This window comes from Haliotis asinina, chromosome 4, assembly GCF_037392515.1.
Source record: "Haliotis asinina isolate JCU_RB_2024 chromosome 4, JCU_Hal_asi_v2, whole genome shotgun sequence".
NCBI lineage: Eukaryota > Metazoa > Mollusca > Gastropoda > Lepetellida > Haliotidae > Haliotis > Haliotis asinina.
Genome location: NC_090283.1, coordinates 1,647,621 through 1,673,367, shown reverse-complemented (window position 1 = coordinate 1,673,367; position 25,747 = coordinate 1,647,621). Strand labels below are relative to the sequence as shown.

Sequence of the window (25,747 nt, the reverse complement as noted above, 5' to 3'; positions counted from 1 at the left end):
GTGTATGAAACGGTTCCATACACTCACACAGCTTTTGCGACCGTTGCATAAGACATTGTCGTTCCACTGGATTGCACTTACAATAAGACGCGTCCATGGTCTTCAGGGGCCCGTTTCACAAAGCCCTCTTACCGGTCCGACCTGTTAAAGCAGGTCGTAGACCACCTCTTACTTTTTCACCCCGTTTCACAAAGACCTCATAAATTTACACATTGTCGTAAATAGCCCAAATTTTAGGACCCCGATTGACCTGTCGTAAATACTTTAGGAGGTCGTAAACACTATTAGTACAAAGATGGCGTCAGCGATTATGGCTAATGATTAAAACACGCTAACTAATAAGGCCTGAAAAAATTTTAGACAGGTCGAACGTGCTCGACACTCTGGATGATTTGGGTGATGTCGAGATATAGATTTCCCAGGCATGTTGTTTTCTAACAGTGCAGAAGGTTAAAGACCACCTACACTGTATCACCTATTTCAGCACGGCTCCCTTGGGAGCTGCATTCGCCGCCTTACATGCCAATGCTGCATGTCCTTGGATAGCGGGACCCTGGCGCATCACGGAGAATTTTTCCGTTTGTTTTCCTCCACCCAGCCTCCGGCGGAAGTCACTCTCGCCATTGTATTTTGCAAGCCTTTTACTTTGTCATATCTATGCATGTTATACATCGTTGGAAACCGGTGAAACGCTCTTTCCAAACATGCAAACGTGAATCGAATGGTAACCAGTCCAGATTGAATCTCCGACATGATGGTTTGTGTAATTTTATTGAACTTCAATTCTTCTATATCACAGTAGTCATCATGCCACCATAGTCCGGTCATGATGTAATGGCAACCACTCTTACAAGTCACCTCAGAAAATGCATATCTATACTGCGTTTGAAAGCCATTTAAAGCGTGTGTCAGACAGTGTAAAACGCACATGTTGCGCATTTAGTGGTGGAGCTATATAGGTATTAATGAGCGAAGTGCAACAAATACCGGAGGTGATATAGATTGGCGGAATTTAGATGAATCTGTACACCGGCTATACCGGCGTCGTTAATATTTACAACTATAAAGCATTTGCAAGGTGATTCATGTGGGATTCTGGAAATATGTAACATTCTGGTGTGCAACATTAGATAGTCGAGTTACAAACGGAATCAATATATTTGACACAGCTAAAGTTGCAATAGATTGGAATAAAGCCATTAAAGCAATACCTGTAGTCTTAATATATAAACTTTTACCGTGGTGGAAAGCAGTTGAAAGTGCGGTTCTGCCAAGGTGTAATGTGCATTCGTGTCGCGTCTGAGAGTCAAGCAATGCGCGTCATTATGTAACTGCACTTGCGCTCATGGCGGGTAAAGTAGTCAAGGATCTTGCGCGCGTCTCCCGTCAGTTTCACGACAGCTATAATTTCACGATCCATTATCCAAAATTCAATGTTTAAAATGCATCGAAAAGCCCTTGAAAGTGCAATTCTGCTAAGTTATAATGGTCATTCGAGGCACGTCAAGTAATCAGGCAAAGCGCGTCATTATGTAACTATACTTGTGTGTCTCGTAGGTAAAAATGGGGATCTGGCGCGCATCTTCCGTCAGCTAGTATTTCAATATCCTTTATCCAAAATGAAAGATTTACAATGCATCGAAAAACCCTTTACAATGTTGTTCTCACAAGGTATAGAGTGCATTCGTGTCACCTCAGACAGTCAGGCAATGCGCGCCATTATGCAACTGCACATGCGCTCATGGCGGGTAAAGTCGGGGATCTGGTGCGCGTTACCCGTCAGTGTTAAGGCAACGATAATTTCACGATCCATCACCCAAAAGTTTAATGTTTAAAATGCATCGAAAAGTGCGGCTCTGCCAAGTTATATGGTGGACATTCGATGCACGTCTGATAATCAGGCAATGCGCGTCATTATGTAACTGTACTTGTGCGTGTGTTTGGTAGAAACGGGGATCGGGCCCGTATCTTTCGTCAGCTGTTACTTCAATATCCGCCATCAGAAATCAAAGGTGTAAAATGCGTCGTTAATACCTTGAAAGTGTGGATCTACCAAGGTTTAATGTGCATTCGAATATACGTTCCATTATATAACGACGCGCATCAAATAGACAAGATGGCGCCATGCTCTGACAACTGTAACTTATCACAAAGGCCGCCTCTGTCTGGCCACTTCATTACTGATCATTATTTTCATAACTTCTTTCAGATCTGTCCGCATGGACTGATTGCATATACATGTACTTCTCTAGCTTCCTGTAAACTTAATTATTACTTGATTAGTTGTATATACCTCGTCTGTGTTCACATCTCCGTACCCTGGACATACGACTTATAAGCAACTGTAATTTCTTCACCTGTCTTGCCCTCTTACGGTTATAATCACTTAGCTTGGGTCACCTCCTTTTGACATGCCGCTACTTTGTGATTTTAAACCTCGTCGCCTCACTGCCTTCAACTTTGTGCATAAAATGCTTGAATTTCTTTGACATGGGCAATTCACACCTTTTGGCATGCTCATGCCCCTCCAAATGGACATCACGCATGGAATGGAGATGGGCAATTTCCAGTTTCCTCTTCCCCCTTAGAAACATCCGGCTTGGCCACGTGAACTTCATCTAAACCATCCATTGGTTATCGGACCGCGACGTGGTAATATATGGGAATGCATTTCACTGTAATATCACAGACCAAGTACCTCAGTGGATGACTACCAGTTAGCGTTGGCAATCACCAATGGCAAGTGAACTTTACCTTCATTTCTTCTCGGTTGTTTTTAATTTCTGTAATTTTCAGTCATTTACGTTGCTCACTTTATCAAACTGATACATACTATAAATAGGTTCATTCCCTAAATATCAAGTAAACGTACATCCAGAAATATTGTATAAGCGGCCTAGTTTATTTCTTAATTTATCCAAGATTGTGACATCCAGACCCTCTTCCGTTACTCCCAGAAAGTAAGTGTCCCAGCAACATAGTAAGTTTGCCTTCCAAAGAGGTATCGGTCGTTTGTCAAAAGTGTAAAAGATATTACAAAGGCATCGCGCATTTAAAACATTGTTATCCTGGTAGTTCTATTCCTGCTCTACACGCCATACACGCCCAAATCGCCGCCGTAGCGAGTCCTATACTGTTACACAGCTTGTGTCAATGTCGGCTCTATTGGCATTTCGTTGCACATACAGTGTAAACAAAAATCAAATCCCTGATTACATCAGGGTTCTTAAACACTTTGGGCACACACTTCAAGGAGAGGATGCACCTGCAGCTTCTCCTTCAACTAATAATCCAGTGCCCAGTACCAGTGCTGGTTTTAACTGGGTCTACCAGAGTGAGTGAGTGAGTTAACATTTAACGTCACATCGGCAGTATTGCAGCCATATCGTGACGAGAGCATTCTTAAAAAGGGAATCTATGTACATGATAAAAACATGATACTTACAGTACTTCTGCTACCTGCATGGTCCCTAGCTGGATTTACATCATCCTCTCAGCTGCTGGTGATTGTAAGCAAGTTTAGCCACAAATTAAAATCACACATATTCCACGACTAAGACAAAATGGAAGATCAAATCTGACTTCAACTGTTTTGGGACTTACGTACCATCTCAGGAGGACAATAATTTTACAGTACTTTAACCCCCCTCGAGGATTCAGCCACTAACACTCTAAGTTACTAATTCAAACTTCCAAGCATAAAATATTTATCTATTTACAATTCATTTAGCAAATCTAATTCTTTTCAAAATGCAATAATTAAATGAGAGCTAACAGAATGAAAAAGATCCTTCAAAGTTCGTGAATTAAAATATTTATCCCTTGTGATTGAATATTCAACACAGTCAAGCAGGACATGCTTGACTGTGATTCTTTCATCACAAGGGATACAAAACGGAGGATCTTCACCTTTTAATAGATACTCGTGAGTATACCTCGTATGGCCAATGCGAGATCGTCGCATAATGACCTCCTCAAATCTGGACTCACAAGCCAAGTAAGTATAACCGATATAAGGTTTTATTTCATGTAATTTATTTATACCCACTTGGGTGTCCCACTTCTTCTGCATCAGATCACGGATATAAGATCTTATTGCAGCTTTATAATCAGAGTATGCAATAAGAAGTGGTGTCACAGATTTGTTGAGTGCTGCTTTAGCAGCAAGATCGGCCATTGTGTTACCAGAAATGCCTACGTGACTAGGTAACCAACAAAGAACAATGTCGCACTGGCCAGTAGGAAGATTATTGTACAATTCAATAATTTCTATTAAAAGTGGATGTTTACAAGAAATATTTTTAATAGCCTGAAGGCACGAAAGAGAGTCTGAATAGATTATATATTGTTTATGTTTCGGGTGTCTTTGAATATATTTAAGAGCAGTTAATATGGCGTTTGCTTCTGCAGTAGAAATAGAGCTGTTATCTGGAAGCCTAGAAGATATTGTTCTCGATCCAATGACAGTGGCACAAGCTACTGCACCACCGTCCTTGGACCCATCTGTAAATGAGGATTTATAATTGCTATATTTAGTTTTTAATTGATAATATTCTTGTTTATATTGTAATTCATTCGTTTCTGATTTTTTAAAACTTGGCAGTGTTAGGTCAACTTCGGGTCTAACTAACTGCCTAGGTGGGGACGAAAGTAGACGGGAAGGAGATTGGCTAGCTCAATGCCGCAAGCAGACAGAAAAGGTTTCACTCTAAGTCCCAGAGGCGGAACAAGTGAAGACTTTTTATTGTATATATCCTCATAAAGAGGATTAAAAACACAGTTAAATGCAGGATTGGCCTCATTAGAATACAGTTTTATTACATACTCTAGGGGGGGTTTATACGTCGTTGAGTAAGAGATGGCTCATCGGCCTCGACGTAAAGACTGTCAATAGGAGAAGTTCTAAATGACCCAAGACATAGTCTTAGACCTTGATGGTGGATAAAATCAACTGGTTTGAGGCTGCTTTTACAGGCTTCACCATAAACGATGGAGCTGTAATCAAGTTTCGAACGGACGAGAGATCTGTATAAATGGAGTAGGGTAGCTTGGTCTCCTCCCCACTTTGAGTTGGAAACAACTTTTAACAGATCAAGTGCCTTCAGGCATTTAGTTTTAAGGGATTTAATGTGGGGTAGAAAAGTTAGATGTGAGTCGAAAATAAGACCCAAGAACTTGGCCTCCTTTACTACTTTGATGGGGGTGCCATTTAAAAATAGTTCTGGATCTTTGTGCGGTTTATACTTTCTGCAGAAATGCAAACAATTTGTTTTTGTTATAGAAAATTTAAACCCATTTTCAAGTGACCATTTTTCAATTTTATTGAGACAAATTTGTACTTGCCTCTCTATTGTATGCATATTCCTACCTCTACAAGAAACATTAAAATCATCCACAAATAGTGATCCATCTACTGATTCACTTAAAACCTTAGAAAGACTATTGATTTTAATACTAAATAAAGTCACAGACAAAATACTGCCTTGTGGAACACCCTGATCTTGATGAAAATAGTCTGAGAGGGTTGATCCCACACGTACTTGAAAGTGTCTGTCATTTAAAAAAAATAGATATAAACTGAGGCAAGCGACCTCTCAACCCAAAAGAATGTAAATCTTTCAAAATACCATGCTTCCAAGTAGTATCATATGCTTTTTCGAGATCAAAAGAGATTAATACTGCATGTTGTTTTTTAATGAAAGAATTTTTCACAAATGATTCCAAACGAACCAAGTGGTCAATTGTGCTTCGGTTTTTACGAAAACCACACTGTTTATCAGTAATCAGATTGTTGGTTTCCAAAAACCAAACTAAGCGATTATTTACCATTCGCTCCATGGTTTTGCAAACACAGCTAGTTAAGGAAATAGGTCGGTAATTTAATGGATCTGTATGATCCCTCCCAGGCTTTGGAATCGGAACAACTATGGCTTTTCGCCATGAAGGGGGAAAATGTTGTCAAATAATATGGTCAAATATGCCAAGTAACGTTTCGAGACATGATTCAGGCAAGTGTTTTAAGAGTTGGTAATCATCAGGTCCTGTTGCAGTATCGTGAGCCTGTGATAACGCAGTATGAAGTTCATGTAATGAAAATACCTCATTATAATCTTCACCATTATCAGATTTAAAATTTACTGGTTTCTTCTCTTGGTGTCTTTGATAAGTCTGGAATTTTGGATGATAATTTGAGGAGGACGAATGTTTAGCCAAAGTTTCACCCAGCTTGTTTGCAATATCAGATTTTTCAGTTAGTATGTTATTATCATTTTTGAGATGCTGAATACTCCTGGATTTGGAACCCTTGCCTTTAATTTTTTGGATCACATTCCATACCCTTGACATAGGAGTATGGGAATTTATTTTGGAAACATATTTTTTCCAAGTATGACGTTTAATGTGTTTAAACGTTCGTCGAGCTTTAGCGTAACTGATTTTTACATTATTTAAGTTATGAACAGTGGGATGAAGACGAAAATATTTCTCTGCTTTCTTCCTCTTTTTCCTAGCCTGTTTGCATTCATCATTAAACCATGGTTTACGGATGTGCGGATTTACAGAGGACTTAGGAATAGTTTCATCAGCTATATGTTTCAGTTTGTCCGAGAACATTTTAATTGGATCAGGTACATTCATGAAAAGGTCTGGTTTAAGTTCCATAAGGCAGGTGGCCTGAAATAATGGCCAATTTGCCTTTGAAAAATTCCATCTTGTTACAGGTGGATCATCGGAAGGGTTAATTGCTGTAAGTACTGTTGGAAAATGGTCACTACCACAAACATCATTATGGACTGACCATTCAAACTCATTATAAACGTTTGAATCAGTGAGTGACAGGTCTAAGGAAGAATATGTTCCCGTTGCAGGATGTAAATATGTGTCAGAGCCATCATTGAATATACATAAATTATTATCAGATATAAACTCTTCAAGAACTTTCCCTTTACTCTTGGTATCAGGACTTCCCCATAATGGGTTATGTCCATTGAGATCACCCATTATGATACAGGGTTTGGTAACTGGTCATACAAATCTTGAAGATCATTCTGATGGAGAGTGGAAGAAGGAGAGATATACAAGGAACAAAGAGTAAGGGTTGTATGTAAAGTAAGACGAACAGCAACAGCCTGAAGATTGGTTTTAAGAGGAACAGGGCTATGAATTATACCATGTCTCACCAATATGGAAGATCCACCAGTGGCTTTGTCACCAGGGGGTGAAAATGAATGATAAGAATGGTATTTACGCAATTCGAACTTATCAGTATGTTTCAAGTACGTTTCTTGAAAACTAAATGCTGATGGTTTCAAATCATGTGCTAGTAATTGTACTTCATTGAAATTGGTCCTAAGTCCTCTGCATTTCCATTGGATCAAGGAGTTATTGATCATTTTATAGCAGGTGGTAGTACTGCTGACCGGCTTTTCCCCTTCCGAGGCGAACTGCTTCTATTTCGCGCACGGGGATGAGGAGAGACGTCCATGTATTCTAAAAGTTGAAACTTGTTATAGATTTGTACAGGATCACGTGATCCCTTTTGTACTCGATCAGGTTTTTGTCTGTAATCTACCTTTTGACAAGGATTTTTCACAACAGGAGATATTGTTTATGATTCAGTCTGGCAAGCTGATGTTGCATGGTGTTTATCAACAGTAGGATCTGATGCAATTAAAGTGTGTTTGTCAGCTTTAAGCCAGGTGATATTTGTCTGACATGCAACTGACAGAACAGACTTAGTATTTGGGCGATCAACAACAGCAGAATATGGTACACCTGATGACTGAGGGGAGGCTACATTAACTAAACGTTTTGCTTCATGATATGTGACATTCTTTTGGATTTTGATTTTGACAATTTCATATTCACGTTTCCAGACATGGCATGACTTTGACGAAGACATATGATCTCCAAGACAATTGACACATTTTGGAGAAGACAAACAGTCAGAACCTTCATGATCATCTTTACCACATCTATAGCATGTTGCACGATTTCTGCAGATTTGGGCACCGTGTCCAAACTTTTGACACTTGTAACAACGGAGTGGGTTTGGAATATACTGTTCCACTTCGATGTTACAATATCCAGCCTTTATGTACTTTGGGTGTTGGGGTTGAGAAAAAGAAATTAAGTATGTGTTGGTATTCAAAGTTTCTCTATTTTTCTTAAACGTGAATCTTTTAACATGAGTGACTCCTTGGTTTTGCAGTTCAGTAACAATTTCCTTTTCACTCATGTGGGCAAGCCAGCGGTCTCTGTCCCTCAAGATGCCTTTCCTACTGTTCAAAGACTTGTGAGGAGAAACTGAAACTTCAGTATTTGCACGCTGTTTTGTGGCTATGAGGGTAGCTGATTGTTTTGCTGTTTTACACTCTATGAGGAGAAACCCTGATCTAATTTTTCTAACAGCTTGGACATCACCAACAAGTCCATAAATTGCTTTTGATGTGGCAAACGGATTTAGCTTGAGTGGTTCACCATCAGTCGAAGATACAACCAAAAATCTACTCCATGTATCTGGATACCTGTTTGTGATATTTTCCTCATCAGAGGACAAACACTCATCTAGTGCTCGTTTATGTTTTTTGGGTTGAGCCATGGTTAATAATAGACCATCCCAGCTCCCCACCCTTCACCGAGGATCACATGGACAATGCTATACACCAGTAGGTCTCCGACTGGCAGCACCAAGGATACTGAAATGGTATACTCCAGCAGAAGATTAATAGAAAATTAATCGATCTACCAGATTGGCCCATGAGCCACCGCCTTCTGGGCATAAGACTCTAGGCAAAGTTAATAACATCACTTTTCAAATTTACAAGTGTTATATGAGTGAAAAGCCAAGACCAAAACTGAAACAATATAAAATCAAATTTGTGCAATTAATAATCCACGCACAGAGCTTGGCATGACCAGCCGATTGGTCGAACCGGGCCCATTCGACCACCTGTCTAGGCGAAGTCAGGGCCAAAGTTGTGTATTGAGCAACAGGACCACGATTGCAGGTCCCTATTGCCCTCAACCACCAGGATCCCCTCTTCCGCCGACACAGGGCCGGAACCCACGGCAAACGGGTTGGTGGACCAAATATTCCCCCGGGTCCACTACGGAGGTGTCGGCGAGCTCTTGGCGTTACCCAGCACCCATCACGAGGAGGTGGCTCGCCACGGGTGCCAGGGTCTACCAGAACTGGTACTCGGTATAATTACAAACCCAAGTCAGTCAGGGCTAATCTAGCTAACACTGGCTTATACGATAGGTTCCCTGAAAGTGAGCCAACACTTTCAGGGTTTTATCACTATTTAACCAATATTCTTAAAAAGCAGGGCGTAATGCTGGAGACACATGTTGCCACGTTTCTAAGTTTTTCTATCATATGCAAAAACATGTTTTCCCAAATATTAATATGGCTTGTATCAACTTTGATATATTTGAACACGTAGATGAAATCCATTATTTTAACACGGTCCTTTCACAAAATGGGGTTTCTGCAGGTGGGATTAAAAATTGCATGTTAGCTGTCAAATCCTTTCTCAGTTCCTGTCAAACATATGTTAACATGTCACCAAGCGTTTTCGATAATTTGCGTAGGTTTACAAGTGCTACACATTGTTCATAATCAGGTGTCAGTAGTCAGTATAAACGCGAAGAGGTCCGTAAATCTATTTACAGAATTCAGAGATGAAACCAGACAACCGCTGCCCATTTCCGTTGTTCAGAAGGAATACACTGATCCTGAAACCAGACAGGAGGTGAGAGACATCCTGGACCAGTCCAAGGCACATCAGCTTCCGCCTCATGACGATCAGCGCCTGGTGATGTGGTACTTGTCTTGCGGAATAATTCAACTTGGACATGGCCAAAGACCTTCAGTGGCGTCGTGTCTGAAGTTGGCTAATGTCAATAAGGCACGGTGTGTTGCCGGGAGGTATCACATTTCTTTCATGGACCACAAGACGTCCATGAGCTTCCTGGTCACCTCAAGCTTGTGCAAAGAGGATTACGACATGTTCAGGGATTACCGCCAATATGTACTGAATGACATGCCTGAAGACCGGAAATATCGCCTTTCTTCAGGAAAGTTGACGGCAATAAAGTGGGAAACACGTGCCTCGAGTTGGCCCGCTATCAGAGGACAAGAGGTTTCCTTAAAACTAACCTGGAAAACGAACGTAGGACATTTACGGCCACGGATGTTCGGAAAGCTTTGGAGACTGAAGTGACAAGGCAGCATGACAATGATGCTGCAAAACGTAAGATGGCCAGTGACTGTCTTGCACATGGCCAAAAGACATAAAATAAGTACTTACTATATAGCTAAAATAACACCCTTACGTGCTGCTAGTGAGTGTGCTTTCGTACAAGGTGATATAAACCTCAGGTATCTACTTCTGCTTCACTCCTCGCGCTAGACCCAAGGATGGAAGTTGGTTTCTGAAAACCCCGGTTGGCCACAATGCCCTCCAATCTACAGTCAAACGGCTTTGTCAAGAAGTTGGTATACAGGGTAACAAAACAAATCATTCATTGAGAGCTTCAGCTGCCACAAGGCTTTATCAGGTCAACGTCGTCGAGCAAATGATTTGTGAAATGACCGGTAAGAATGCATTCGACGTTGCTAGACAATATTTTAATGTTTACATTGTAACTATTATCTCCATTCACGTAAACACACATTGTAGCCAATGTAAATAGCACTCAAGATTAATTACGTTTGAAATAATCTAATTTCTAAGATCAGTCGCCATTATTTCACAACCTTTTATTAAGACAAAGCTACTTCATGTGCTTTGAGACATGTGATCTTAAGAACACTTTATTTACGCTTTTGTCTCTGTCTTTCTAGGTCACAAGAGTGAAGCTGTTCGTTCATACAAACGGACCTCTGATGATCAAAAATCTACCTTGTCCGACATCCTTACGTCAGCGCCAAAACGCCAGAAGGGTATCAAAGCTACATGTACGGTATCTCCAGACAAAGAGCTGAATGTCAATGCCGGAAGTGACATTGTTTGCAGGGAATCTAAACCGACAGTCGAGTTCAATTTCAACATCTTGAAATGTAGTTTCAAGAAATAAAATCACTCTCTCTGCTTGACTTTTTTCTTTAAGAATCTGAACGAAAATATTGTCTCGTGAACATCTTTCAGGGCCAAATAGTATTCTAAACATCCTAGGGATATTCTATAGAATGTCCCAGGGATATTCTGTAGAATGTCCCTGGGATATTGTAAATGGCCCTGAAAGGAGGTTTACCCTACAAAAGAATAATCTGTGAAACGACACTAATAAGGTACCTGAGGTTTATATACATGCTTATGGCACGTTCCCGTTCAGGGGTTGTAAGTCGCGACATGGTGTCGGCGTTTCACAAGTGTCAGTGAAGAAGTGAATTTTTATTGGGATTCACATGCTTTTAAAGGCAATGTGTGAACAAATTCATGGTGAAATTAATTTTTCCAGTAGTGTGTGTTAGCAAAATGTTGCATTTTTGCGAAAAATTGCCTAGCTTTACAGTTAACATGAAATTCTCGCATTTCTTGCACCTGGCATGTCGGGTGACGTCACTGCAGTGTTGTTGTTGTATACAAATTATATTGAAGTTCATTTGAACTTAAATATTAACTTTTTTTCAAGTGGTGCGTTTTCATGTGTACTCAATGTACTGATTTAGAAGTCCAGTAATGGTGGCCAGAACAACTGACAAGTGCTTGTGGTGGAGGAAACATTTATGACTTCGGTTTTTGTGGGTTGTAAAAGAACAAAAGCCGTCGAATAAACCCAACAAGTAACACCTGTTTACCATGGATTTGGAATGTAAACAATGCCACTAAGTGATAGTGTCAATGTGTAATTATGATACAATTTATTGTAGTTCTAAATATAAAGGCCGCTGGTACAGTCGGTGAAAGGTTTCAACTAAATTCAAGCAATTTGGTCTTTAGCACGTTAATATCTATATAGCTTCACCACTAAATGTGCATCACGTGGGTTTTATACATTGTTAAATCACGCTTTAAATGGGCTTCAAACGCACTATAGAAATGGGTGGGTAAGTTAATATTTAACGTCACATCGGCAATATGTCAGCCATATCGTGACGAGAACATTCAACAATGAAAAAGAGCATATATACATCATAAAAACCCGTCAACGAAGGACAGTAAAATAACTAGAATATCACAATTTCAATTAAAACTAGCATGGAAAGTTAAAACTAATAGCACTATTTAGACAATACAATATAAAAACAGACTATAGATCGCCAACAACAGAAGGTAGATCACCATACTAGGTACCATGGGGACTTACAGTACCTTTGCTACCTACATGGTCCCTAGTTGGATTTACACCATCCCTTCAGCTGCTGACGATTGTACGAAAAGTTAGCCGAAATTAAAATCACATGAATACTACGATTAAAATCCAGGTAGACTTAAATTTACTGTGAATGTTTGTGGACTTACGTACCCTCTCAGGAGGACAATAATTTTACAATACTTCAACCCCCTTTGAGGGTACAGCCACCAACAATTCAAGTTACTAATCCAAACTACCGATCATTAAAATACATCTATTTACACATCATAACATTCAAAATTCAACCAAAAAATCAATCTCTTTTAAAAAACCAACAATTAAATATGAATTAAAGCTAGTAAAAAGATCCTTCATTGTTTTAACTGTAAAATACTTATCCCTTGTGATGGAGAATTCAACACAGTCAAGCAGAATATGCCAAGTAGTTTTTTCATGTAATTTATTTATACCTACTTGGGTGTCCCACTTCTTCTGCATCAGATCACGGATGTAAGTTGTAATGCTAGCTTTATAATCAGAGTATGGAATAAGAAGTGGTGTCACAGATTTGTTGAGTGCTGCCTTGGCAGCAAGATCGGCCATTGTGTTATATATATTTGTGTTGCTAATATTTGTGTAACCGACAGACATCGATCAGCCTTTCACACCCATCAATGAAACTATCTGATCCTCAACTGTAACATGCATTACACGTGAATTGTGTATTCTGTGACACTACACGCCGAAACTGAAAATCATGCTGATAAATAAGGGTATTTTACGGATGGTGCCTTTTGTTGTGATGTTTCAAGACATAAACACCATAGGACTGATAAACAGAGCAAAACCTCATGTAAACTGAATCACGTTTTAAGTCATTTCTCCATGAAATTGCAATCGTCATTAGGCGTTTCTTTTTGGGAGAGTATATTTTCCACTTACATGTATCTTGTATACGTCCATGTGAAAAGCTCTACACCTATACTACAGTATGAAGGCGGAACGAGCAGTTCAGTTGTACCTTAGTCAGGTCGACAGATTCAAAGCATGAATCCTAGCCAAAAGATCGAGTATCCATGCAACAACGAAACATAGGGTCCACCTGTGTATGGATACACAACCACATTCCCGTGACTACCAGTAATACCCGTGTTCGTCCACCTGGACAAGACGCGTCGGAAAACAGAGGTAAATTGTCTCCTGACACATTTTTATCTGGTCTGACTACAAGGCACAAAATTACACGTGAATTTGTGTAGAGGATTCAGAACTTTGATGCTCATTAAGTCCACACATACATTGTAAAATCCTGTCAACAAGAATCCAGTAAAACTAACTAAAATATCACAGACAAGAATGTAAAAGTAGTGATTGGATCTACAACAATTTATTTATGGAGGACAGTACAATATAAAAATGGGCTATAGGTTGCCAACAGCGGAAAGGTAGATCACAATACTAAGGACCAGGGGGATTTATTTGGCAGGCTATGTAACATCAAATACTAGAGAGATAGACAATCAATATTCATGCACACAATCTCAATTTTGCCTTCATACACTTTCGTTTATATTTGTTTTCAGTATTGAAGTGAAGAGGTGTACCAAACTGCTGTTTGATTTTTTCCTATCATGGAAGGAACTGTGCCTGAGGCCCCACAACTGATCTTAAGTGCAAGGGACTACACTTAAACGTCCACCAGTAAGTCGTGCAGCGGCACCGGTCAGATCGGCAAATCCATCTTATTACCTTTTCCGACTAGCACAAGTTGAACAGAATGTCTCTATGAGTGATATCTCAGACCCCTAATTGATGTCTGCTAAATGTGTACTGAGTCAAAAAAGAAATTTCACATTCTTTCTCCAAGGAACTATAAAAGAACAAGAGATGGTAAGATGGTTAAATTTGTATTATTTCATTGCTGAAATCGGTGTGATATACTCGATACACTAACAGTGCCACAAGCATAAAAATTCGATATTTCTGATTTCAAAATTGTGCAAGACCGTCCCGCGCATTCAACATTGTCAAACACCGTCTCCTCATCAAATTCCTGATACTTGTGAACACGTGCTTGGGGATTCTGTGCCATTGCTCTTGCAAGACAACGCCAAGTTCCTACAAATTCTGAGGTTGTCTCCTAAGAATACGAAGCCTTCTCCCAAGTACATCCCGAACGTGCTCATCGATTAAGGTCAAGGGAACTCGATAGTCTGTCCATGACGTTGATTCCAGCGTTTTGAAGGAAATTTCATGTCAACATCGCGATATGTGACCGAGCATTATCAGGCTGGAACTGTAAACCTGAGCCATGAGCCGCCATGAAAGGAGGTGAGCACATGGTTGCAGTAAGCAGCAGTTGTGAGGTTTCCACCGATGACCTGAAGTCGGGAACGGCTGTTCCCACAGAAAACACCCCAAACCTCGCAACTTCCGTCCCCAAATCTGTCGAATTCCTGTACACAACATTGGGCATACCGTTCACGACTTCGTCTGCAGACTATGTGCTTGCCGTCGGCGAATCTGAGGGAAAACCTGGATTCATCGCTAAAGACGACTCGATTCCAGTCTCTTTGTGTCCATAGGAGGTCACGTTGGGCCCACAGCAGACGTTGACATTGATGAAACGGGGTAAATATTGGCCCAGGATATGGACGTCGAGAATGGAGATTGGCAGCCCGCAACCGATTTCGAATTTCGATCTCTATACATCTCAGCTCTGGTTCGTGTAGTCGCTAGAAATCTGTCATCTTGGGGATTTGACGGTTTTCTGCTCGTGACGTCAGACGAGGACGACTCGACCTTAGGCAATCAGACCTGGTGCCAGTCTGTTGTAGACGACCTCGCAATTGTCGTAACTGGGATTTGGGTGTTAGTAAACCCTCTTACCAGTTACCTGTTACGATGACCGTTCTACCTTATTGGGGGTGCTGCCAGCTCTGGTGGCATACTCGCTTGGTCTGTCCGGGGGGCTACATCTAGGAATAAGTGTTCTGACGACCGGGATTCCTAACTAACACAAATCATTCATGTACTGGCACTGTGGTATACAATGAATAACTCAACACAAGTTTCTATACTCACATTGGTTTACTCGATCCCTCTCTTCATAACAATTGGTCTTGGCCTGGACAGGGTAGGGCAAGCTCTCGGGATGTGAACGTTCTGCTGTCTCTTCAACCCGCACCGCACCTTGCACCTTTATGGTGCTGCGGTATCTTTTTAAGGTGTTCGAGCCTGCTCCACCCTTATCACATGACCCTCTACAATCTCTCTGATTCGTTAGAAGTTACATCATTCCCTGGCCTCATGTCGTACCTCGTGATTGGAAATCTCCCTTAATTCTAATCAGTGACTCAGCTTTAATTGCTACTTGACGAATCTATTCTGTTCTGTTGTTTGACATTTATTCCCTTTTTCCATCCCTTAATATATTACCCAATAGTGCTATGCCGAACTAACCGCAAATCTCAATGATAGATGTATAAATCGTTTCTTGTATATGAATGCAATTTTCACCTTATAACACAATCTTCGAGCTTGCAACATGCCCACGGCACGTTCACTTTGCACATTTGACAATCGTGGCATTTAAAGTACCGTTAGAACTGTGGTTTAAAGGTATTTTCGAATTCTTGAGGCCAATGGAAACATGTGTAAATGAAAAAAAAACTTCCATGCGAAGATCAGGTGATCGAATGCGCGTGCAAAACCTGATATGGCACTAGCGTTATTTGCAGGACGAATGGATAGGTTTGAGTGGGTTTTGCTAACGTTTTTCTAGATACGAAAGATGTGGATCCCATTTCGGATACATGGATGAATCATGAGAGAAAAATTATTAATTATTTTTAAAAATACATTTAGTGAAGTTTTTTTTCGGAGTCAATATAGTTGCTTGTTCACAGCAGTTCTGGGACATGGAAAGCTTAGATTACCAATTTGTCACTGAATATATTTTACACACACGAAAAAAACAATAGTAATAACATATGATGAAAATGAGCCTAGAGATGTTCTTCATTTTCAGAAGCCGTGGAAATCTAGACTTGCTACATTCTATAGACGTGCATGGGTTTTCTTTTGTATAGTAGCTTCAAGGTCTGTATGACAGACTATGGGAAAGCTGCGGAACAATATTTTCATGGCCTTAAACAAGTCACAAAATTCTGTTTAAAAAAACACTTTCCCACATCCAGCTCATTTCTCATAAATGTCTTCAATTGCAAGTCTCCCTACTCCCTGCATTGAACATGTGCGTGAATGGTAATGAACAGGCTCATGGCAAACAAGCCATACTGAAGCGGTATATGCAAGTAAGGAATCAAGCTGCCAGAAACCTTTGCTATTGCACTATAGAAAGGTTTGTTTTTCTTTACCACTTCCCAATACCCTATAGTACGCTGCAAGACAAATAGTGTTCTTATCTTTTGAAGATCACTGTGTTCCTTGCCCCCATACTATCCTGTGAGTAGCTGTGCAATCACCTTGACAGTAGCTCTATACTTGCATGAATCCAGTCATCCGAGTTCTTCCCTTTGAACACACGGTCCCGTATCTGTTTTTTATGACAATATATAATTGTCATTAACCTTGTGATTCCAGCGATGTTTTTTATTTTCAGTTTTAACGTTAACAGATGTCTTTGAGTGCACTCGAGACGTAGCAATCTGAAATCAAATCCTGGTAACTATGATGTGAACTGATGTCTCGAAAATGATTGAGATGATATAGGTTAAAGGTTTCCAGAACGGGTCTGTACAAGCAAGAGCATGTTATTGAACTGTTTCTCTAATAATACCGTGATGGAACAGGCTTTTAACATGACACTGTTGTGTTATACATCTGATGACTTTGAGATGATTGAATTTTGTTTTCTTTCCATGCAATATAATTATCGTGTAGTGTCAGAAAATAACCAAATGCACAGATTGAAATTAAAACATAATGTGTAGCAACCAATTTAAACAATTTAATACTTCATGTAAATGGGGCTATCTGTACAAAAACCTTATTTTTGTTTCGGTGTAATCATTCTCTGTGTCCAACTAGGCCTTTCTGTGACACTGGTAAGCACCACACACTTTGAGTGAGGTCATAGCTTCTGTTGTTGATTAAAGGTGCGAGCAAAGGTGTATGTGTTGACTGTACTGTACTGTACATCTGAAATGTTTTTGACGTGTGCTGGTAGTAGCATATCATTATATCAGCAAGACATTTTATTGTCCTAGCTGTCAATCCTGGAACGTTTTCGCACTGTTTCCAGCAAAGGTGACTTGGAGGGTATGCGACTAGTTGAAAATGAAAAGGTGACCAAAGCTTGGAACACAGCACTGCGGCTGCATCATTCAGCGTCCACTGACCCTCAGCTGCAGATAACCCAGGAGCGAAAAAGGGGAGCATGCTGTAAACTAGCACTAAAATGTGTGATGTGTGAATTTGTCGCACCTGAAATAAAGTTGTACAAAGAAATTGAGACTAGTAAACCCGGGCCAAACCCAGCAGCACCTAATGTTGGACTTCCTTTAGGTCTACAGGACACACCTATAGGAAATACAAGGGCAAGGTTACTCATGGCCAACATGGACAGTCCACCCCTATGTAAGAGCATTATACAGCTGACCGCCAACAAGGTAGTTAAGGCTGTAACCTAGCACTAAGGATATGGCAGAAAAGGTGGAATAAGTGAAGGACGTTAATCGAAAGAGATGTACTGAGCCATACGAGATGAATATTGCTATGGACGGCCAATACAACTCGAAGACACTGGCAAGCAGGAAGAGGCCAAAGCAGAATACATCGGCATCGCCTGCGAAATTGTTACTGAAGAAGGTCTTCATTACTGTATCATTTCAGAATTAGCTCTGCTCGACTGGTTCCTGGCTGAGAGGAATAGGCGTAGATGTGAAATATCCTGGGCGACACCCAGACTATACTGCGAACATGTAAGTCTTCACTCCATTCTCCGAGTTCAATATGGGAGAGGACATTGGAAATCAGTTAGCACTACACGGTGTGCTGATACAGTATGCCACGACTGATGGAGATTCGTAGAGTCGAGAGTCTGTTTATGGTATAGACCAAGCTCTGAAAGTGTTGGATCCGATGTGGAAGATGCAATGGCTAGATGACCCCACCCATTTGGCTCAAGGACAGTTCCGACAATGTTAGAGAGCACATTTCAATCCGGATATGTTGCCTGGGTCTACTAGTACACGTAAAATGGAAGCAACGAGGGCACAGAGTCAGGATGTCAAAGCGCGGTGCAGTCTGATATTTGAAGAACTGATGCCTGATTACACAGGTGACATGAAAACACTTCGTTGTATTTCACTCAGAGTCCGCAAAGCCACGTTCGTGTTCCAAGTGTGCCCGGTACTCAGTTGCTTGTGGCGGTGGTGTTACCATCAGCTGAAGGTGACGGTCCATGTTCCTCGGCTGCAACAGTATCACATTCAACATGGATGACAATGATAAACACTTAATTAAATTCTCAAACTCAAGCTAAGTGTGGAAGTTGTGGAACAAATGAAACTGTATACAGACACACAGAAATGTGAAGTTGCCAATCGGTCATCAAGTGTTTCTGTGCCAAGGAACGTAAACGTTTTAAGGGACATGATTGGGAAAGCTTTCTCGACATTTCACAGTCTCAAACAATAGCCCAGGGACATCAACAGTCGACAAGTGCGACCAGTCCGGCTGGAATCAAACTTTCAAGTCGGGCTGTGCAGTCACTTGAACAAATGACCAAGGAAGCTGCCTATCAAAATGACTATATAAAAGCCCCGGTATTGTCAAGAGAAAACTTATTCAGCATGGGAGCAAAATCTGTGAACATTTGAAGTCTAAACTGACTGACAAACAGAGTGGGGACTACAGAAAGGATCAGTTAGACCCCGAGTCATGTTTTAGCAAAAACATGAGCATTCCTATTCAAAATATTGAAATTGTGCACTGATACTGGAGAATTATACGTGGATTGCTTGCTAATGACTCACACTGGGTAACGTTATGTTAAAATGAAATCATTATTGCTGTACACTATGTCCTGTGAATACCCACTAAGTAACAACCAATTGTCACTGTCTTATATAGCATCTTTCACGTATCCTGCGTTTATTCTTTTGTTTTTGGTTGATTCATCTACAACTTCAATACCAAAAGTCAGTCTGGAGAAAATGCATGGCCTCTATACATAGCTCTGTTTAAACAGGTCAATGCACTTTATTTTTTCTGGTTCAGCAGATTGGCCCTCAACATAAGTGCATTTACGGTTTTGACACAAATGGCTGATGTCGTAATGGCTTATGTCGAAGTGTTCCCCGTGGACTATGAAGCTAAGCCAGTGGGCATGTGTAGTGCACCACTGGTGGCCTATAAGGCAAACATACGTCACAACTCCGCACTCACTGGGCCAGTAGCTCCAGTTCTGATATGACGTACCCCATTGTGCACACCGAGGACCGAACCCTTCACAAACGTAGTCCCGTACCTTTCTAAAAAGGCTTCAGTATTAGCCATCTTAGGTAATACACACATGAACAAGTCACTTGCGGTGTAGTGATACATACATTCACCACAATACAAACAATATGACTAAATATCATGCTTCCATTCACTCACACACAAAAAAAACAATATGCAATTAGAAAATTAAACTAGATTCATGAAAAAATGAAAAACAGAGTTATGTTAAAAGTTCAAGCAACGTTGTAAAATTACTCACATATCCGGACATCCGCTTTCCGTAACGTGTCATTCTCACAGACAAAACATTAAATTATGTGCATTTTTGTCTCGTATATCCGGATGGCTGAGCACATTGACATTGAGTTAATTTTGAGGCGTGTCAATTTTGTTGTCACTATAACTAATTAATCTGGATGATCAAGCATGCCTGGACAGCTGTAAGCGAAAAGACAATTGCTAACCGCTTTCGTCATGTGGATATTATCCAATCAAACGAGGACCCACAAGTAGACATGGCCTTGTCGGAACTTCGCGATTTACTACGATCCTGTGTACAAGTTGCAAACTGTGAATGTCGACAACGACGAACTGACCGACGAAAGTCCTGTCGCTTTTCTATACAGCCAATGCAAAAGGCTATGACTGATTTCTTCAAGCGAGCATAACTGTATGAACAGGTATGATACATTATATGCACTGATATTTGTTTATATGTACCGTAATCAATAAAGATTGTGTCTGATGCCTACTGTGTTCATTTCTTTGTACGTTTCTTATACATATGGCCCGTGATTCAGATGTCCGAAAATTCGCTTATCCACACAATTTCAATAAAAACACAAGTGTTCGGATAAACGGGGCACGACTGTAAACATATTTCAAATGTTCCTGTCAATTAATATGCAAAGTCTTCCATTGTCGCCATCCCATCAGGCCTCAGACCACAAATATTTTCCTTCTTTGCTATCTACAGAAATAATGGAAGGTGTTTCAAAATCGTTTAACAAAAGTCACATAGTTTGTTCTATAGACAGATATCAGGTTCGTGATGATATCGATCAGTATAGATATCTGACAGCTGTATTAGCGCTCCCTTTACAAAACATTTACAATTTCTGGGGAATGTGGTGGGACTTGGAAATCGTCATCACAATGCATGACCATTGTCACTCAAGTGCTTGGTGACCATTTAGAAGTTGGAACGTAACGTGACAAGATATGGTATGGATTTATAACTTCTCTATTGTTGACAACACGACGTTTCAAGAGGTAGGCCAGAGATGTAAAGCCATACCATATGGTGTTAAGTCACATGTTTATTGTCACTCAGTTCAAATCATAAACACTAGAAAAGGACGTATACAAGCGTGCAGGAAATGTTGAACGATAATGTAAAGTTTGCTGCATGTAACGTATTTGTAAAAAAAAATGATATAAGACTGACATGAAAGGCACAGAAACGTCGTCTTCACTCATCTGAAACCTGGTTCTGACCAGAACATATTCACGACGAACATGGCTCATACACATAGTAGCTCTAACCATGAGAAAGGTATGGTCTCATAATTGTTATTCTCCAATTCGTGGGGCAGGTAATGGTTAAAACATGTTTCACTACAACACAAGTCCCTGTGAAAACAACAAATAACAAATAAACGTTACTGCAAGTTACAGTTCCCTTTAACTATTCACATCAGTGTGAATGTTTATCACTAGAAGGTCAATACAAAACAGAGTGGTGTGCAGATATCAGTGACAGCACACGTCACTAGAGATTTATCAGCAAAGGACAAAGATCACCAGATATAAAAGAATGTATGCAGGGACGGGTCGTATTTCGCATGCCTCGACGCTGCGTGACAACGATGTCAGCGTTACCCGGAACAGGTCGCGATGTACTACAGTTAGATTACAAGGAAAGAAAGCTTGTGTGATTGATCACAGGCTGTGTGGCTCCACAGCCACTCATAGTATCTCAACGTGAAACTTCACTGCACAATCCAGGACATTCTGCTGATAACAATGACGTGACACGACACATTTGCAGTTAGTATTAGTATAGTCTTTAACATGTGTTTGCATCAAGTATTTAATGATGAAATGACTACAGCTAAACTGACTACCTCTGACCTAAATGAAAAACATTATTCATGCAATCAACTGTTCTAAGCTCAAATGCGTATGGTTATTTCGGGACAGGGCCGTAGTTCAGAGAATCTCTTTCAGTCAAGATGACACTGAATCATCAATATCTGCAGTTGCAAGTTAGGAGCGGCACCCGCCTCTTACGACAAGCATTGTCGCCTTTTATGTCAAGCGTGGGTTGCTGAAGGCCTATTCTACCCCGGGACCTTCACGGGTCTTGAAGTGATAAGAGTACAAAGTACAAAGTGTTTCATCCTTTGGGCTGCAAAGCCAAAGGTAAGCTACAAGCCCCATATCAATGTTCATGGGCATCCGAGAAGACCCAATGTAATTCATATTGTGTTAAATATCCCACATCTGTTGGCTTGTAACTTCTGGCAACTGACATATATACTACCCGTGAAAAGTTTAGCCTCACTTAAAACACTCACTATATGCGATGTGTATATATGGTTAAATAGAAAATACATTTCTCCACTGGCTTTGGGAAACCAACTGCAAACCTCAGGCAGATGAATTGCACGAGGATCATGCATCAGATTGGTAAAAAGCATGTGCAGATATCATGTACGTGAACAGCTGTGTTTTGAAGTAAATTTTTGCTAAGAATTGGCAGATTTTCGCTGAATTTTATCATTTAATGAACACATTACAATAATCTTTTCAACGTTATGATTTTTTAATTAAAATTCGTCAGTTCACGTGTAAAGAGCACCTTTAAACAGAATGGAATATGTTGCAAAATCTGGCCTAGAGCTATTGACTGAAATAAGTGGCTACATGTACACTAGTGAGTCTAAACTCTGACCAATGACTGACCAATGCACCCGCAATGTACACTCAGAAGGCAGATCTTCACACGACAGTTTTAAGTTTCTGACATCCTTGGCTCGTTCGTCAGCGGGTACAGATTCTAATACACTGTGATGGTTTCTATCCCATTTTTTGTCAGTCTGAATCCTTTAGGCTGATACAAATGTGTGCATCATGGATGAGCGTGATGGGATGCTGCAAATGTCACACGTCTAATGTACTACAGATTGTAAACAGGCCAAAGTGTGGTAGACTGAAGGTCAGTACTCAAAAAGAGGACCGGTATTTGCAGGTGTTTCACTTAGGGAACTGATACGTCACGGTGACGTCATCCAGTCAGCAGACTGTGACCAGACGACTCCGTGTTCATGGTCTTTGTGCCGATCGAGCTAGAAGATCTGGTACAGATGGAGAAAGCAACCAAGCGTTTACGTGAACCAATTACCAATTACAGATTTCTACTTTCAAGATATCCCGTTCTGAAACACAACAAATGGGCAGTAAATGCATTTTACTGTTATTTTTAATGCATGCGCAATAACACGTCACAGCCAATACACTACGGCAAACAAGGAAGTGATTCCAGCTCTGGAGACATCCCTATTAAAACTATGTATGGTGATATAAGGATACCTACGAGTAAACACAAAGGTCATTCTCAATATTCTACGAAGCCCCGGTTTCAAAGATATTCGGGAAGTACTCGATGGCAGACTCGTGAGGGTGTTGATTGAACAGCACACGCCAAGCTCAACCATTTATTCCGGAAGAAGAAAATATGTTCTGGAAGAAGAGGATTTGGGGGACCACGACGCTGGTACCTTGCTGAGAACTATTATTTACCTAAACGGGAAACATTTTGCACTGAGAAGCGGCGACGAGCACTGTGGCCAGTGATACATTAACAATCAGTCACACTTCAAGAGAAGGACGGAGAGGAGAATGTGTAATATATGGAAGTCATGTCTAGGACTAACCAGGGTGGGTTGAAACATCTCACAGTGAAGCCCAAATGTCTGAGGATCTACCCAAGTGAAGACCGAGATCGATGTCACATTCACCTCTGCAAGCTGTAGATGAAGAGGAGCCCGAAAGTGGTAAGTTTTCAAGTATTTTTTTTTCAATTGGAAACTCATGATGGAACTATTTTCGCAATTATTAAGAGAAAAGATTTTTTGGACATATGCAAGACAGAAACGTTTGGTTCAAGCGAAACTGTTAACCTCGGACCAGTTACATTACATTTATACCATGATTTCAAAATTGCAAGGACAAAAACACATCACACGTTTATGCCGACCTGATAATTTCTGGATTGAAATGCTTCTTAAAATATGTTAACGAAGAAACTGATAATGGATGTACTGAAATTTCATTAAAATTTGCTTTCATTTATCATTTAAGGGAGGGACGACACTTTCTACATGACTTTCCTTTAGAAACCCCTGCAACAAGTTTGGTACATCCCTCAAGCCGTGGGAGGCCGCTTGTCTGCAGGGACATGACACCTACCACTCGCTGTGCTCTACAGCTGCTATAGATATACAGCTGATTAGAAAGGAAAGTGGTCGTCACTGAGTATCTGGTAAGTGGCATGCCTGATGTAGCATTTGTCGTATCTGTATTCCTACTCGGGGCTGTGAGGTGGCTTCGTGGTTCGTGTTCGATTGCCCACATGGGTACAACGTGTGAGGCCCATTTCTGGTGTCTTGCTCAGTTGTGGCTGTCAGAATACGATACCTATTACCACATCTTCACGGTTCCTTCCAAGATATTATGATATGGGTATTCACGTTGAGCCATTTGTTGCTAACTGTCATTTGCTCGTGAAAAGAATTTATGATTCATAAAATTAGCTGTTTTCTTAAATAACATTCATTACAAGAATACCTATAAGCAATCATGTCAAACTAGCTATTTCATGTTTCAGATGATTCCAGTGACCGTGAGACGAACGGAAGGGGAAGGTCCCGCCGGGTCAAATTAATCAACTGCAATGTGCGGATATTGTAGACAATAAACTTGTTTGAATAATTCTGTATTTTTTATGTACTTGTTTATGATGTTTTCAACAAAAACATTGAGGCAGAGGAATAGGATTTTCAAACCCGGTCTAAAAAGACAAAAGTCCTTCTCGAGGTGCGATACTGGGAATAAGGTGAGGCGAAGTTGAGTCCCATTTCCAGTATCGCACCGAGAGTTATGTAGATAACCGCCCTTGGTTGTTATCTGATAACCAGCCTCTATGGAAGATTGATCAACCCTAGATATTGACCCCATAGTCAACCCACATGGTGTATGCACATATATTATCTAGCTGTTTGTATCTTGTACACGTCTATGTGAATAGCTCTATACACATGCTATAGTATGAGGAAGGTGTGTGCAGTTCAGCTGTACCTTAGTCAGGTCAAGATATTCAAAGCATGAATCGTAGATAAAAATAGTTGCAATGCAACAACAAAATCCAGGGTGCACAGTTGTATGGATACCAGACGCTTTCTTCCTTGACTGTCAACAATACCCGTCCTTGCCCACCTGGGAAGCCGCGCAGTAAAACAGAGATGGCATGTATCCTGATACATATTCATCTAGTCTGACTGTCACACCATGGAGTACAAACTGGAACGTGTGTAATTTGTGCAGTACTCTAGTCCTCGGTAAGTCCACATACTGTCACTGAGTGGCGTATTGTTCATATTACACGTCTACGTTTCCCACCTGACGAGGAAGTATCAGGGCAGCCCCTGTGCATGTGTTCCTGTTTGAGAGAATCTATAGCTACTACTAAGATGACGAACATATGCTGTCATGTGTCTTTTGAAAAATGTCTGTACTGCCTATGTCCTCTTTCAAAACAGGTTCTAGACAATGAGTCTTTCGAGCTCAGAATTATTTATGCTTGTACTTGTAAGTAGTGATTTGGGGTATCTATGTAACTGCCCATATATTTCCTGCCAAGCCTTGAGCCGTTTCATTTTTAGTGTATTAAGTCAAGTAGTTGGTGTTCAAC

General features: G+C 40.6%; 1 protein-coding gene across 1 annotated transcript in view; it reads left to right on the top strand.

Moving 5' to 3' along the window:
• Nucleotides 1-25,747, top strand: part of LOC137282130 (putative ankyrin repeat protein RF_0381) — a 47,012-nt gene that overhangs the window by 15,412 nt on the left and 5,853 nt on the right. Inside the window, exon 6 of the mRNA XM_067813856.1 lies at nucleotides 9,723-9,826. Within this exon, the coding sequence (XP_067669957.1) occupies nucleotides 9,723-9,826 (104 nt within the window). The remainder of the gene's footprint in view (nucleotides 1-9,722; nucleotides 9,827-25,747) is intronic.